Source organism: Bombyx mori, chromosome 17 (genome assembly GCF_030269925.1).
Source record: "Bombyx mori chromosome 17, ASM3026992v2".
Classification (NCBI taxonomy): domain Eukaryota; kingdom Metazoa; phylum Arthropoda; class Insecta; order Lepidoptera; family Bombycidae; genus Bombyx; species Bombyx mori.
In genome coordinates, this window is record NC_085123.1 from 6,162,430 (window position 1) to 6,176,747 (window position 14,318).

Here is a 14,318-nt window from a genome sequence, read left to right on the forward strand (position 1 = left end):
AATGAAAATAATACATGCAAGATTAAACCGTAAAAGTATTTTTAATTATATCAAACGAGACTTTTGGGGCGTACTTAACACTTAACGTTAGGCAGCGGCTTGGCTCTGCCCCTGGCATTGCTGAAGTCCATGGGCGACGGTAACCACTCACTATCAGGTGGACCGTATGCTCGTGTATCTACAAGGGCAATACATAAATAAAAATACATATATATCAAAATGTGTCATTTAATCGCAATCCAATTATCATCCATAGTTAGTAAGCCACAAGTACAGCCACATTGTACTTCGTTTCAATCAATAATTATTTGAATGTTGCAAATTAATTTAGAATTAACTCTCAACAAATTTTAATGACGTAAAGTTATTGCGTTTCCCACTCGCATTGTTTATTCTTACACAATACGAGACCTTGGAGGAGGACTCGATTTCTGTAGAAACGTTTATTAGAATTCATAATTATAGGTTACACAATACTCCACGATACTGTTACACGAACGACATAATTTGCGTTATTCTGAAGGAAGCCTTAGATAACGTTTTCGTAAGATATTTCTTGCATAATTCCATCTGGCATATCAGGTCAAATCCATCCGTTGCTATTTTATTTATTGCTTAGATGGGTAGACGACCTCACGGCCCCCCTGGTGTTATTGATTACCGGAGCCTATAGGCATCAAGCACGTCAATGCCACCGCCCATCTTGAATCATAGATTCCTAGTCCCAGCTTTTACAACACAACGTCTGCCCTACCCTTCAAACTGAAACGCATTACTACTTCACGGCAGAAATAGGCGCAGGGTGGTGGTACCTACCCGTGCGGGCTCACAAGACGTTCTACCACCAGTAAAATTGCTATAGGTAACGTAATATATTTTATTGGTGGTATTATGAATTTATAGGGGTACCTATTACGTACCCTGAGCATTTTGACGTCTTGTATAGGCTTTTGTATGTTGTCTGTCCACTTAATAACTGAGAGGCCATTTGCAAATTTGCACTTTAATATCAATTAACATTATTTTCAGGTTGGTCACGACTGGGGCTACTACACAATGGTGACAGATTTACCGAAATACATGACAGACGTTCTTAAATTCAATATCGCTACAACTGGAACGCTAACTGCGATTCCGTATCTCGCCATGTGGATAAGCTCATTTATATTTGGATGGGCCTGTGATTTTTGCGTGAAAAAGAATTGGCATTCCATTAAGACCGGCCGGATCATTCATACGACTATAGGTATTGTATTACTCTGTTGATATACATACAAATTTTTGAAGTTGTTCGAGATTACTCTTCAAGAATTGCTTTTATTCAATGATCCCGACACAAGAATTAAATGGGCGTTAAAATCGAGCTTTCCTTGAAAGCGTTATGTTTTCCTTATTTCAAATAGAACTTATGTACATAATATATCTATATCGAAAATTATAATTTACCAAACGATACGATTTAATCATCAATTGCATCGTATAAAAATTTCATCGATTGTATTCAATAACTAAAATGTCTACTTGATATTTTACTACAAATTGAATTTGTAAATAATTCATATCATGAAAACCTTGAAACATGAATAAGTATTCTTATACTGATCAAACACCAAATCAAAGTCATTTATATATTTCACTTGTCACAATAAAAGTGTTGTCTTATAAATTACAAAATGTAAAATTAGATAGTGCAATTGTTTTTAATTTAATTGGGTGGATGAGTTCATAGGTTGCTGCCCTAAGTGTGAGTTACGCACCTAAAGAAATAAGGTTGAAGTCTCAATTGTGTATTAAAACGGCTTTTCTACCCTTCAAACCAGAAAAAAAAATATTAGCCATATCATTATCTGTATATTAATAAGTGAAGCAAAAACTTTGTACCCCTTTTTACGAAAATTGCGCGGACGGAGGAGTATGAAATTTCCCACACTTTAGAAAATATACAGAAGGAGTGCAAAATGTAAATTATATATTGTTTTGAATTATGCATAAAAATACATTCAATCAATAAAAAAAACATTACGCACACTATTTGACAATATTGACATTTGACACTATTTGACTATTGTCAAGCTTTGCTTATAGTCTGTGGTCAAATTGAGAATAGATTAAATAATGTTTGTCTTTGATGTGATTCATATACAACAGAATACATAAATAATATAATAGGGCATGTTATAAAAAATAATGGTAGCTACAAATAACTTGCAGAGCCCTGAATGGTTGGCTGTTCCCAAAATTTAATACGCAAACAAACAAGTTTCATAAGTCCAATGTAGTATTTCATTGCCGACAGCTGCGACGGGGCCCGCAATATGTATCATATTGGCTTCATATGCGGGCTGTGACCGTTTTGCCGCCGTCGCCTATTTCATCGCATCTATGGCTCTCATGGGAGGATTCTACAGTGGAATGAAGGTATTGCCTGAAATATTGTAATAAACAAAAAAAAACTGAAGCAACTAGCATTGTTTTACAGAGAAAGCCATTCTTAAGTAGTTATGGATTTATGATATGTTTTTGTCTAAACTGTATGCTGAAAATCTTATTACTTGGCAAAATCTTAATTGGCAGTATTGTTGAAAACTAAAGGCGTATATTTTTATTTACTTTTATTTAATTTATATTTATTTATATTTATCTCTATATTATATAAATGAATTGCTGTTCGTTAGTCTCGCTAAAACTCGAGAACGGCTGGACCGATTTGGCTAATTTTGGTCTTGAATTATTTGTTGAAGTCCAGAGAAGGTTTAAAAGGTAAATAAATATGAAAATGCTCGGAATTAAATGAAAATGATGTGTCCCCCTTCGGACGGTATCCTTTTGTTTGTTTTAAGTTTATTTTATACAAAAAATTTCGTTTTTTATTTATCGATTGTGGCACTACGAAGTCTGCCGGGTCAACTACTTTATTTATATTTATATTTACCTAATAAGCAATTCCGAAACTTTGAAATTGATTTCTGTATCGTAAATAATAGTTAAGATTTCAAACGAATCAATAAGTCGCTTTCAATCTAAAAATGTATCAAGCCTTTTAATTGCACAGGTGAATGCTTTAGACTTGGCACCGAATTACGCGGGTTCCTTGACCGCCATGATCAACGGGACGTCAACAATATCGGGAATCATCACGCCGTATCTAATTGGGCTATTAACGCCAGACGTAAGTATACTTACGAGAAAAAAAAAACGGATTTTCATTTATTAAAGTGGCCTGGATACAATTGTTTTCTTAGTGGTTCTTATTGTTTTCTGACGCAAAGAGAAATTTCCAAAGCGGATGTCATTGATGGATAGAGCGACGTTACGAACATTGTCGTTCGGAACTTAGAATAATTAGATTGCAAGATTTTAATTTATTTATAATAATATGTACCGTCTTTGCTTTTCGCACAACGTTGGATTGATAAAAACTACTTTTCTGGCTTTTAATATCGCGTTTATTAATTTCGTTTAATTATTTCTATCAATTTAAACCAAAAACTGGCTCAAAATTAAATCGTATAAGATTTTTTTTAAAATAATAATTGAATGTATGTATATAGATTCTTGTGGCTGTTTTTATACACTGATGGTTAGCGCTATGTTTACGTGAGTGTCACACTGAAACGCATTGCTAGGAAAGGCTGTGGAGTTTTGTAAATGGATTTTAAATCAAGGCATCATCGCACTAGTTATAAGTGATAAGATACAAATGCTTTACATGCACGTTTTGTTCGGTGGCTCCGTGTGCTCCATTTTAAAATTGGAGATACAGCCCTATATTCGAATCGGTAACAGATGTTCAGCACGATTGGAATATTGGTCTCTAAAAATTGTAGATGTTTGGAAATTCAAGTTACAAACTTGACTCTGAAATTATTTTTGTATTAATTGTATATATATTTTCGGAGATATGTATGTGTGTATGTATGTGTATGTATATGTATGTGTACATACATGTATATGTATTTCACTGGAATGGTACACCGCGCGTAGTTCGTTTCCAAATGATTCTTGTCCACCTGATGGTTGTCTGGAAGAGATCGCTCTTAGCGATAAGACCGCCAATTGTACTTATTTGTGTTTAATGTATCGCACTGTTTATTTGTTTTATGGTGTATAATAAAGAATACTCTCTCTCTCTCTCTCTCTGAAACTGGACTCGATGCACAGTGAAGTTCCTCAACGTAGCTCGTCTCTGTCAATATTTGCAAATATTGATAAGAATTTGGAACCTATAAGATTTTGAAAATATGTAGAGTTAAGTCGTCGTGGCCTAAAGGATAAAGACATCCGATGCATTCGTGTTGAGCGATGCACCGGTGTTCGGATTTCAGGCGGGTACCAATTTTTCTAATGAAATACGTATTCAACAACTGTTCCCGATTGACTTCCACAGTGAAGGAATAGCATCGTGTAATAAAAATCAAACCCGCAAAATTACAATTTGCGTTATTACTGGTGGTAGAACATCTTGTGACGTGGGTAGGTACTACCACCCTGCCTATTTCTGCTGTGAAGCAGTAATGCGCTTCGGTTTAAAGGGTTGGGTAGCCGTTGTAGCTATACTGAAACCTTAGAGCTTATATCTCAAGATGGGTGGCGCATTTACGTCGTAGATGTGTATGGGCTCCAGTGACCACTTAACACCAGGTGGGTTGTGAGCTCGTCCACCTATCTAAGCAATAAAAAAAAAGATTCCTTGTATTTTAGCATAGTCCCGGTTTTTGGGCTTTGAGACCGCCAGAAAGAGCTATGCCATTCAGGTATCAACTTTGAATTCCTCTTCTATTGTCCTCTCTAAGAGATACGTAACGATCAGTATTTATCGCGTATTTTGAACTATCTGGGCAGAGGCGATACAGAAAATTAATGATATGCCGAATGAAAAGCGTGGAGTAAACTAACGGGAAAGACAGCGCTATGTAATATAGTTGATATCGGATTGCTTTGATCAGTCGAAGTTCTAGATGGTTATTGATGAATTGAGTTTAAAAGTAAATTGTTTTAAGTGAAACCAAAGACGGGGGTTTAATAGTAACTCAAAAGCAATATATATCAAGATGGATTGACACTTCACGAAGGAGTACCTACCTATCGCGGGAAAAATTGAATTTCTTTCATAACAATATCGTAATGTCGTTTGAAACCTTTTCTAATTATCAAATTCAATAATAAAATATCCAGTCGTAATAATATTCCTTTCAATTTTCGAATCGGAAAATTTAATGACGCCTCCAATCGATGTTCTAACAAAGTTTTTATTTGAAGCACCTTGTTACTGGTAAAATTCATGGCTTAGACCGAATCCGGTTCGGAAATATCAACTTCAGGGTTCCGTGTCAAAGTTTTACATTTAAGGCTGTCACCGTTCCTATTTATTTCACGACAAGCTGCGAAAACTTGTGGACATGAAACAATTTAGCCTCGGTCGGAGTAGTTCGATTAATACCTTTGAAAATTAGTTTCTGAACCTTCCAGATTGTATACAGCCCGTAAAATACGTTATTAATTCTATGTCACGAAATAGATTGAATATTATTTCAATTTAAATGCGATAGATGAGCAGAGAAACTCACGGCCCACCTACTATTAATTTGTTTGCGAAGTTCTAAAACATCTCAACGTTATTACCACTGTGAACATTGAGCTATATCAAGAGAAAGTCTGGCTTTCTACTAAAGAATCATAGTTAAAGATAAGGGATTTGACACTAAGAACTTGTGAAAGGAAAGTGAAATGTAAATAAGTATTGATTATGCTCAATGGTTTTTTACTCGATTTCATTCCATCACCATAGAATTTATTTGTGAATATGTATTAAGTTGTATTTTTTTTTTAAAATGACATTAGGTACTTCCTACTTTTAAACTTTGTAGAGGCGCATCACTTATGCAAATACACCAGGCGTGCTGTAATTCAATTTCTCTTATTTCTTAGATGCAAAAACGTGACTGTTTTACTTTATACCATTTGTTTTACTTGTTCTTAAGACCAGGGTGACTAATGGATTTTTCACCAGGAAATTTCTCGATTGTGGTCACATTAGTAGTAGTAGCAATTTGTTTAGGATGAACAATTCGGTTCCCTCTGTATTTTGTACCGTATGTTCCATGGGGAGTGCTCTGAGGAATTGTTCGAGATGATACCGGCAACTCGTTTTTACCATCGCACCGCCTGCCACCGGAGTAGAGTTCATCCATACTACCTGGAGCCACTGCGGTCATCCACAGTGCGTTTCCAGAGATATTTTTTGCCACGTACCATCCGGCTATGGAATGAGCTCCCCTCCACGGTGTTTCCCGAGCGCTATGACATGTCCTTCTTCAAACGAGGCTTGTGGAGAGTATTAAGGGGTAGGCAGCAGCTTGGCTCTGCCCCTGGCATTGCTGAAGTCCATGGGCGACGGTAACCACTCACCATCAGGTTGGCCGTATGCTCGTCTGCCTACAAGGGCATTAAAAAAAATAAATAAAAAATACTTAAATTAATTGTTAATTTATTTCACAGTCAACCCTGGTACAGTGGCGTGTCGCGTTTTGGGTTTGTTTCGCCGTTCTGGTTGGAACGAACGTCGTGTACATAATTTGGGCTGACGGGAAACGTCAGTGGTGGGATGACGTGCGTCAATACGGTTATCCTGCTGATTGGAAACACGGTCCCCTGAAAATGGCGGACGAAGACAAAGAGAAAAGTAAAAAAGCCGAAGCTAATGATTCCGGGAAGTGAAAACGTGGAATTTTCAACAAATCGGATTGTCATTTCGAATATATTACATCATAGTTTAATAAAATTTAATTTTGTTTCGCCCTCATTTTTCGGCATTATGTAACTGAACAAGTTTCACTATTTTTGTTTAACTCTGTGTACATAAACATAACAAAAACATTATTTACATGTTGCAAAGTGAGCTTACAGTTTTCACTGCTGGCAATCTATGAACAATCTACATTACATCTAAATTTACATGATCGTCTGCAGAATATATGTCACATGCTTATTGAAATGATTGTATAGCGTAAGCTGTAAGTGCAGGTTCTAAAGTTTTAATTAAGTGCAAGTACCTACAAAATCCGTGTTTATTTTTTAATAATATTTTTTTGGCGTTGCGAAATTAGAAATTTTAAGAAATTGACAACTAAATATTCCGAATATAATATTATTTTTGTTGTACTTCAATTTAGTGAATGGTTGTGCTACAAAGTGAGAATACTTTTTAATTATTATTATTATTACGTTTGGGAACATTTAAATTATAACGTATAAAATTATAAAAGTACAAAAAAATGCAAGTATGTTTTTTGTTTGTTTACATTTTTGATAATTTTGCGAAATGTATTTTAACGAAGAATCAGTAGAAATTCTTTCAATTTAATCTTGAAATAGTGAAAACATTTTTAGTTTTATGTGAATATTATACTATTCTAACGACAATTAATTATTTCATTGTCTTTAATTTTCATTTCCATTTCAAAATACAGGTGCAATTACGAATTAAATGTGCCATCGATGATATGATTACTCTAAAGCAGTGATTATTATATGTATCTGTGTTTATTTGTATTCAATTTTAGCTTCAATTTTATATATTAGCTAAATTGTGATACCTACACTTGATGTCGTGTGGGGATGAACATCAAATGATACAATTCAAAGTAACTACTAGTTCTAAGTTCAAAAATGGCATCGACTATTTGAACAGTGAATGACTTGTTGTGATACTTACACTTGATGTCGTGTGGGATGAACATCAAATGATACAATTCAAAGTAACTACTAGTTCTAAGTTCAAAAATGGCATCGACTATTTGAACAGTGAATGACTTGTTGTGATACTTACACTTGATGTCGTGTGGGACGAACATCAAATGATACAATTCAAAGTAACTACTAGTTCTAAGTTCAAAAATGGCATCGACTATTTGAACAGTGAATGACTTGTTGTGATACTTACACTTGATGTCGTGTGGGACGAACATCAAATGATACAATTCAAAGTAACTACTAGTTCTAAGTTCAAAAATGGCAACGACTATAATTTGAACAGTGAATGACTTGAAATTTTCAACTATATAATAAAATTGTGATATGTGTAGAATAAATAAAGTTTAAGTAGTGTATTAGATACAATCTATTTAATTTGTAATACAATAAACAGTGAAATTTACAAAACATAAACATGTTTTCATTTCACCATACAAATTTTGCATTCTTTTTTAGCATCGTTGTGATTCAAAAGTCAACGAAACGAAAAAGCGACAGTAAAAAGAGACAGACACATAAATTCATAAGATTTAACGTGAGAGAAAATGAGATAGAAAACTTTATACAGTGCTTCTTATATTCGTGGTTCTCTTTGGGCTCTGCTTCGTACCTAATATTCGTACTTAATACATTCTGAATAAATCAATGTAATATTTATGAATAAAATGTAAAATAATTATTATCAAACTTTGTATCACTATGATAATTATTTAAACCTTAAATTATCCTTTTCCTGAAACTTTATATTCGTCGAATTATCTTAAAGCCTTCCGGTTTAAAGGTTTCACTTCTACCACGTGTGAATTGCACACATGTTTTTTTTCCTATCTAATCGTCGGAAGACTAAGGGTCTATTCCTACTACTCATGGACTGGGAGGTGAGCTCATAGGCTCTACTTTATAAAAATGCTAACACTGACCCTACCAAGAGCAGTGGTTCGCTGAAAATCGCGACCGACTGAGAAGATCCGGCATGAAACTCAGTGGGTTGTGTCTATGAGCTAAACCTAATCGTTTGGCGATCTGACCCAGCTACAATCAGTACATCGCCATCATACCTCGGTAGTAGAAATAAGTATCCTCAAATCGATTTATCAATTAACTTTCTAATCTTCAGAAAGATCTCGTCGCCCTTTACTTGTTTTTTTTTGAATATACATCTATATATTAATACGTGAAGCAAAAACTTTGTATCCCTTTTTACGAAAATTGCGCGGACGGAGGAGTTTGAAAATTTCCACACTTATAGAGAATATAGAGAAGGAGTGCACAAAGCTAATTTTTTTTTAAATAATGCATAAAAGATACATTGAATCAATAAAGAAAACATTACACACACTACATACCATGTATTTGACGCACACACGCATGCATACTATTTATTGTCAAACTTTTGTTCTTGACGTCTGTTGTCAAATTGAGAATAAATTAAATATTGTTTGTCTTTGTTAATATTTTTTATAGTGTAGTCTTGGCGAAATTTGTGATATAATCATAATAGTGTATAAAGTTACAATTCCAATTAATTATATTCGAATTTCGACTACTGTATATATTGATGTTTTTTTTTTATTGCTTAGATGTGTGGACGAGCTCACAGCCCACCTGGTGTTAAGTGGTTACTGGAGCCCATATACATCTACAACGTAAATGCGCCACACACCTTGAGATATAGTTTTAAGGTCTCAGTATAGTCACAACGGCTGCCCCACCCTTCAAACCGAAACGCATTACTGCTTCACGGCAGAAATAGGCGGGGCGGTGGTACCTACCCGTGCGGACTCACAAGAGGTCCTACCACCAGTAATTACGCAAATTATAATTTTGCGGGTTTGATTTTTATGATGTACTAAAATAACGTTGAATCTCACAAACGTAATGTTCCGTTTTAATTGTGAATTGCGCCTAATCATATACACGCGGCAAAACTATTTCTAGGCATGCTTACAAATACTAAGAAAACCAAAATGCATAGACAAACATTTAAATAGCTTAACAGACACAAATTATGTGATTCGTAACATAGCTATGCGATTAAAATTAGAATGCCAATGACCTTTTAGTATCTCATTTTAACATTTTGCTCAGCTCTGCTATAAAAATACAAGATATATTGCGCGCATGCTGAATAGCATTAAATGAATATAAAAATCTGTAATAGCTTTGATGTGAGTCAAAACGTAGTAGGTGTTTCGTAAGATTATTGAATGGCGTGAAATCTAATAATTACCTTTGTATTCTTCTTACTACTCAAGGTGGGTGCCGCATTTATGTCTATGTCTATGGGCTCCAGTAACCACTTTACACCAGGTGGGCTGTGAGCTCGTCCACCCATCTAAGCAATAAAAAAATAAAAATAATCTAATAAAACCGAAACTTTGAAATTGCTTTGTTACAATGAGCTCTTGTACAAAATACCTAAAGTGACAATTCTTCCCTCACCTATTATTTAAAAAGCCTTTCCTTTGCAGTATAACTTGACAATGACTTTGATTAAGGTACTGGATTACAAATGGCCGGACCAAGTACTTTCTATCTGAGTTAATAAATAACAATTAAATAAGACCGATCGTGAAGTTCCGATTCAATTCATTGCTCAACTTAGAAATTTAATTCCCTTCGCTGATTCAATCGGCAATCACTTAACGACGGTGTGGGCTTGAATATTGAGAAGGCATTATCCAACCGAACTGACATAATAGATAAGTATTTATAACTCGGCTGGATTAGGACGCATTGAAATATTAATTTTAAAATTATTCTGTCGCTTTTAAATGCTCTGTACTATTATGTGCTTACATGATTAGTTTACATAATATAATTAATTTAAAACGACAATTAATGAAAAGATTGATGATTTTTTTCGTGTAGCTGTCTATCTATATATACCTATATAGGTATATTTAAAAATGAATTGCTGTTCGTTAGTCTCGCTAAAACTCGAGAACGGCTGGACCGATTTGGCAAATTTTGGTCTTGAATTATTTGTGGAAGTCCAGAGAAGGCTTAAAAGGATAATATTAGATAAATATGAAAATGCTCGGAACTAAATAAAAATAACAATTTTGTTTTTCCTTTCATGTGTCCCACGTCGCGGCGTCGGCCGGATTCCTTTTGTTTGTTTTAAGTTTATTTTATACAAAAGTTTAGATCTTTCATTTATTGATTAAGGCACTACGAAGTCTGCCGGGTCAGCTAGTTGTTAATAATTATTTGTCATTGCGACCTAAATGATTAGATTAAGAAGCCTATTCTGTTGGTATCTTGCAAATGAAGACGTATTTACCAAAGAATTATGTATGTACACTTTTCACGAACGACTTTTCCATTGTAAATGAAACATGTAAATTTAAACAAACTATTTGGCCGTGTTTCATATCTATGTTTATATTTAAACGTATTTAATAAGCATATCAGTTCCTGGTTACCATATTACAGAGAAACCTAGCCTGAGGGTAGATGACCGTGGGTGATTAAAAAATTAAGAATGACAAGAACAATAATCAATATCTATATATTAATACGTGAAGCAAAAACTTTGTATCCCTTTTTACGAAAATTACGCAGACGGAGGAGTATAAAATTTTCCACACTGATAGAGAATATAGAGAAGAAGTGCATAATGCTAATATTTTTTTAAAATAATGCATAAAAGATACATTAAATCAATAAAGAAAATTACACACACTACATACCATGTATTTGACGCACACACGCATGCATACTATTTATTGTCAAACTTTTGTTCTTGACGTCTGTTGTCAAATTGAGAATAGATTAAATATTGTTTGTCTTTGTTAATATTTTTTATAGTATAGTCTTGGCGAAATTTGTGATTATAGAAGTATAAAATACAATCATAATAGTGTACAAACTTACAGTTGCAATTAATTATAGTCGAATTTCGACTACTGCGGGACCTCTAGTTCATGATTCAAATACATTCATTGACAGCGTAATAAGTTAAATCAACGTATTTTGTATTCAAATTGTTAGCGTATCACAACACATATATTCGTATGTAATTAAACAAGACCTTATTACTGGTGTTAGGACCTCTTTTGAGTCCGCACGGGTATGTAACACCACGCCGCCTATTTCTGCCGTGAAACAGTTATACGTTTCGGTTTGAAGGGTGGGGCAGCCGTTGTAACCATACCGAGACCTTAGAACTTATGTCTCAAGGTATCAAAAAAGTATTAAAAAAACAGTGTTATTCCTTCACCGCGGCGCTTATTCATGTACACTTATTAAGTACGTAATTTGATTAAACAAAATGGTATCAGTCTGCGCGATGGGAGCATATTGCACCACGATGATGGGGATAACGAATGCACCGGGGGCCGCTTCCTTTACTTCGACTTCACAATAAAAATAATCATTAAAATATTTTTGCTTTGAATGCTTACATCGCTTTAGCATTCATTAGACAACATTTCCATAATGATGTTACTCAACGTTCATGTTCGTTGAATAACAATCAATCGTTAGACCTTGTTCACAGTAAATTATTTAAATACAATAAAGTATGTTCGTGTAACTATCGATTTAGCTGTCATCTTAGCAACATCTTAGTCTACATGTTCTAAATATGGTCAACGTTCTATTAATCCATTTTTATAATACATGAATACATTATTTTGTTCTCATTCTTTGCTATTGATAAGCTGACAAGATCCCGCTGGTCACGTCCTTACGGATCCATCAGGTCCAATAAGTTTTGCATTAGACGCCTTCAGCCCTAACACTAGGAGCAGGCTTAGGGACCCCGGTAGCCGAACGCGTCGAACTCGGCAAAGAGTTCGGCGTGCAACCTAACCTATACATCAGTCCGCTGAGTTCCTCGTCGGATCTTTTCAGCGGGTCACGATTCCAATCCGGTAATAGTACTTGCTTCGGCAGTACATATACTAAAATTGGAACGATACAGAGAAGATTAGCATGGCCCCTGCGCGAGGATGACACGCAAATTCGTGAAGCGTTCCACATTTTTAACAGTCGTCCCGGGACAGCTCAGTCTCCGTGACGCTAATGTCGAGTTTAGATCCAGCGTCCGGTACTTGGAGGTCGATATCGACCGGAATTTGAGGATGACCGCCCACGCCATGTCGGCGTTGGCGGCCGCTCGCTATGCGAGATTCCTCCTCCGGCCGGTGTTGGCCTCCAGGTTGCCGGTCAGGACTAAGCTCGGCATTTATAAGACGTATGTCCGTTCCCGTATCACGTACGCAGCTGCGGCCTGGTATCACCTCATCCCGCAGGGCATGCGGGAGAGGTTACAGGTCCAGCAAAATCTGGCTCTTCGCACGATAGTAGGAGCAGGGCGTTACGTCAGAAATGCCGTAATTGCCCGGGATCTGGATGTGGAGTCGCTCGAGGAGTTCATCCGGAGGCTAGCTCGTAATCTTTACGAGCGGGCCGACGGTGGACCCCACGAGCATCTCCACAATATAGCTCCCTTGCACGCCAGACCACCTGATGGTTGGGCGCTACCCAGGGAGCTACTGGAACCCCCTTCTATGGTAAGATAGTCGGCTTAACCGGAGTGATATGGGAGTGCTCATAATGATTGCCCCCATGGGACTGAGCTGTCCCCACTCGTCACTTCCCCCCACATCGTTGGGGTGCCCCCTTTTGGGGACCCATTTCCCACCCCGTTGGGTGGACCACTCCCCCGTCTGGGGAGTGTTGTAACACGGCCCCTCCCCGTGACGGTCTTCCCCTTCTGGGGAGCCCGGAGCGGGTGAGCGCCTTACTAGTGCCGCGGCTCCCCCTCTGGTTTGTAGAGGTGGGGCCGCGGCATGGGGCCGGTGGCGGGCCCCTCGTATTCGCTGACTGTTGTCCCTGTGCTGTAAATAGTAGTGTAGTCTAGTTTTAGTTAGCTGTAGTTAGTTTTAGTTAATTTTAAGAAAAAAAAAAAAAAAATGAATAGGATACAGAGGACAGCAGCCGGCGTCGGGGTGACTCCGCTGCGGGCATCATTCCGCGCAGATCATCAGCCCATCGTTATTATATATATGTATTTATATTTTGTCGATGCAGTGCAGCCGTACACGCTGCGAACAGCGTACCTCCTCCAAATTCTTCCTGCACCCACATCACCCCTGCCGTGTGTGGCAGGGAGCGTCTGCCCGGGCAATGGGGTTTGCCCCGAGGCCCGTTCCGTACCCCCGTCAGGGGATACGACGACCCCTCTTGCTTGCTTGATCCGGTAATAGATTCATTCGCGAAGCAACTGCTCTTGAGTTATTAGGTCTCCTTCGGAGGCGCTCGGGCAGCTGTTAGTAAATCTCAGCCCTCCTGGCTGAGCCCTTGTTCGCTCACCTGTTCTGGTGAAACTGGAAAGGCCTTAGGGCCACCAGTAATTCTTCAATCATAAAAAAGAAGATCCCGCTGGTATACTCATCAGGCGTCAACATTTGAATGCTGCATTTTGGAATGGTTACACTTTGAGATATAAAGATGTCGTATCAATTTTGTTTTACATTGACCGTTCAAGCTGGAAGGGATGGCTGCTTATGACGAAGAAGACGGTGAATGATTGTATTCGGCCGTAATCAATATTG

The 14,318-nt window shown here is 36.9% G+C and overlaps 1 protein-coding gene and 1 non-coding gene across 3 annotated transcripts in view; both read left to right on the plus strand.

Annotated features, from left to right (window-relative positions):
- LOC101744259 (putative inorganic phosphate cotransporter) overlaps positions 1 to 8,166 on the plus strand; it is a 39,830-nt gene extending 31,664 nt beyond the window's left edge. For both annotated transcript variants that reach the window (XM_062673332.1, XM_004925797.5), the window contains 4 exons: positions 1,030 to 1,246; positions 2,297 to 2,418; positions 3,053 to 3,169; positions 6,499 to 8,166. In XM_062673332.1, coding sequence (XP_062529316.1) covers positions 1,030 to 1,246; positions 2,297 to 2,418; positions 3,053 to 3,169; positions 6,499 to 6,717 — 675 coding nt within the window. In that variant the 3' untranslated portion in view covers positions 6,718 to 8,166. The remainder of the gene's footprint in view (positions 1 to 1,029; positions 1,247 to 2,296; positions 2,419 to 3,052; positions 3,170 to 6,498) is intronic.
- A 4,472-nt stretch (positions 8,167 to 12,638) lies between these two features.
- Positions 12,639 to 12,745, plus strand: LOC119629835 (U6 spliceosomal RNA). Its single transcript, XR_005245718.1, has one exon. It is a non-coding gene; the product is annotated as a U6 spliceosomal RNA (small nuclear RNA).
- Positions 12,746 to 14,318: the final 1,573 nt, after the last annotated feature.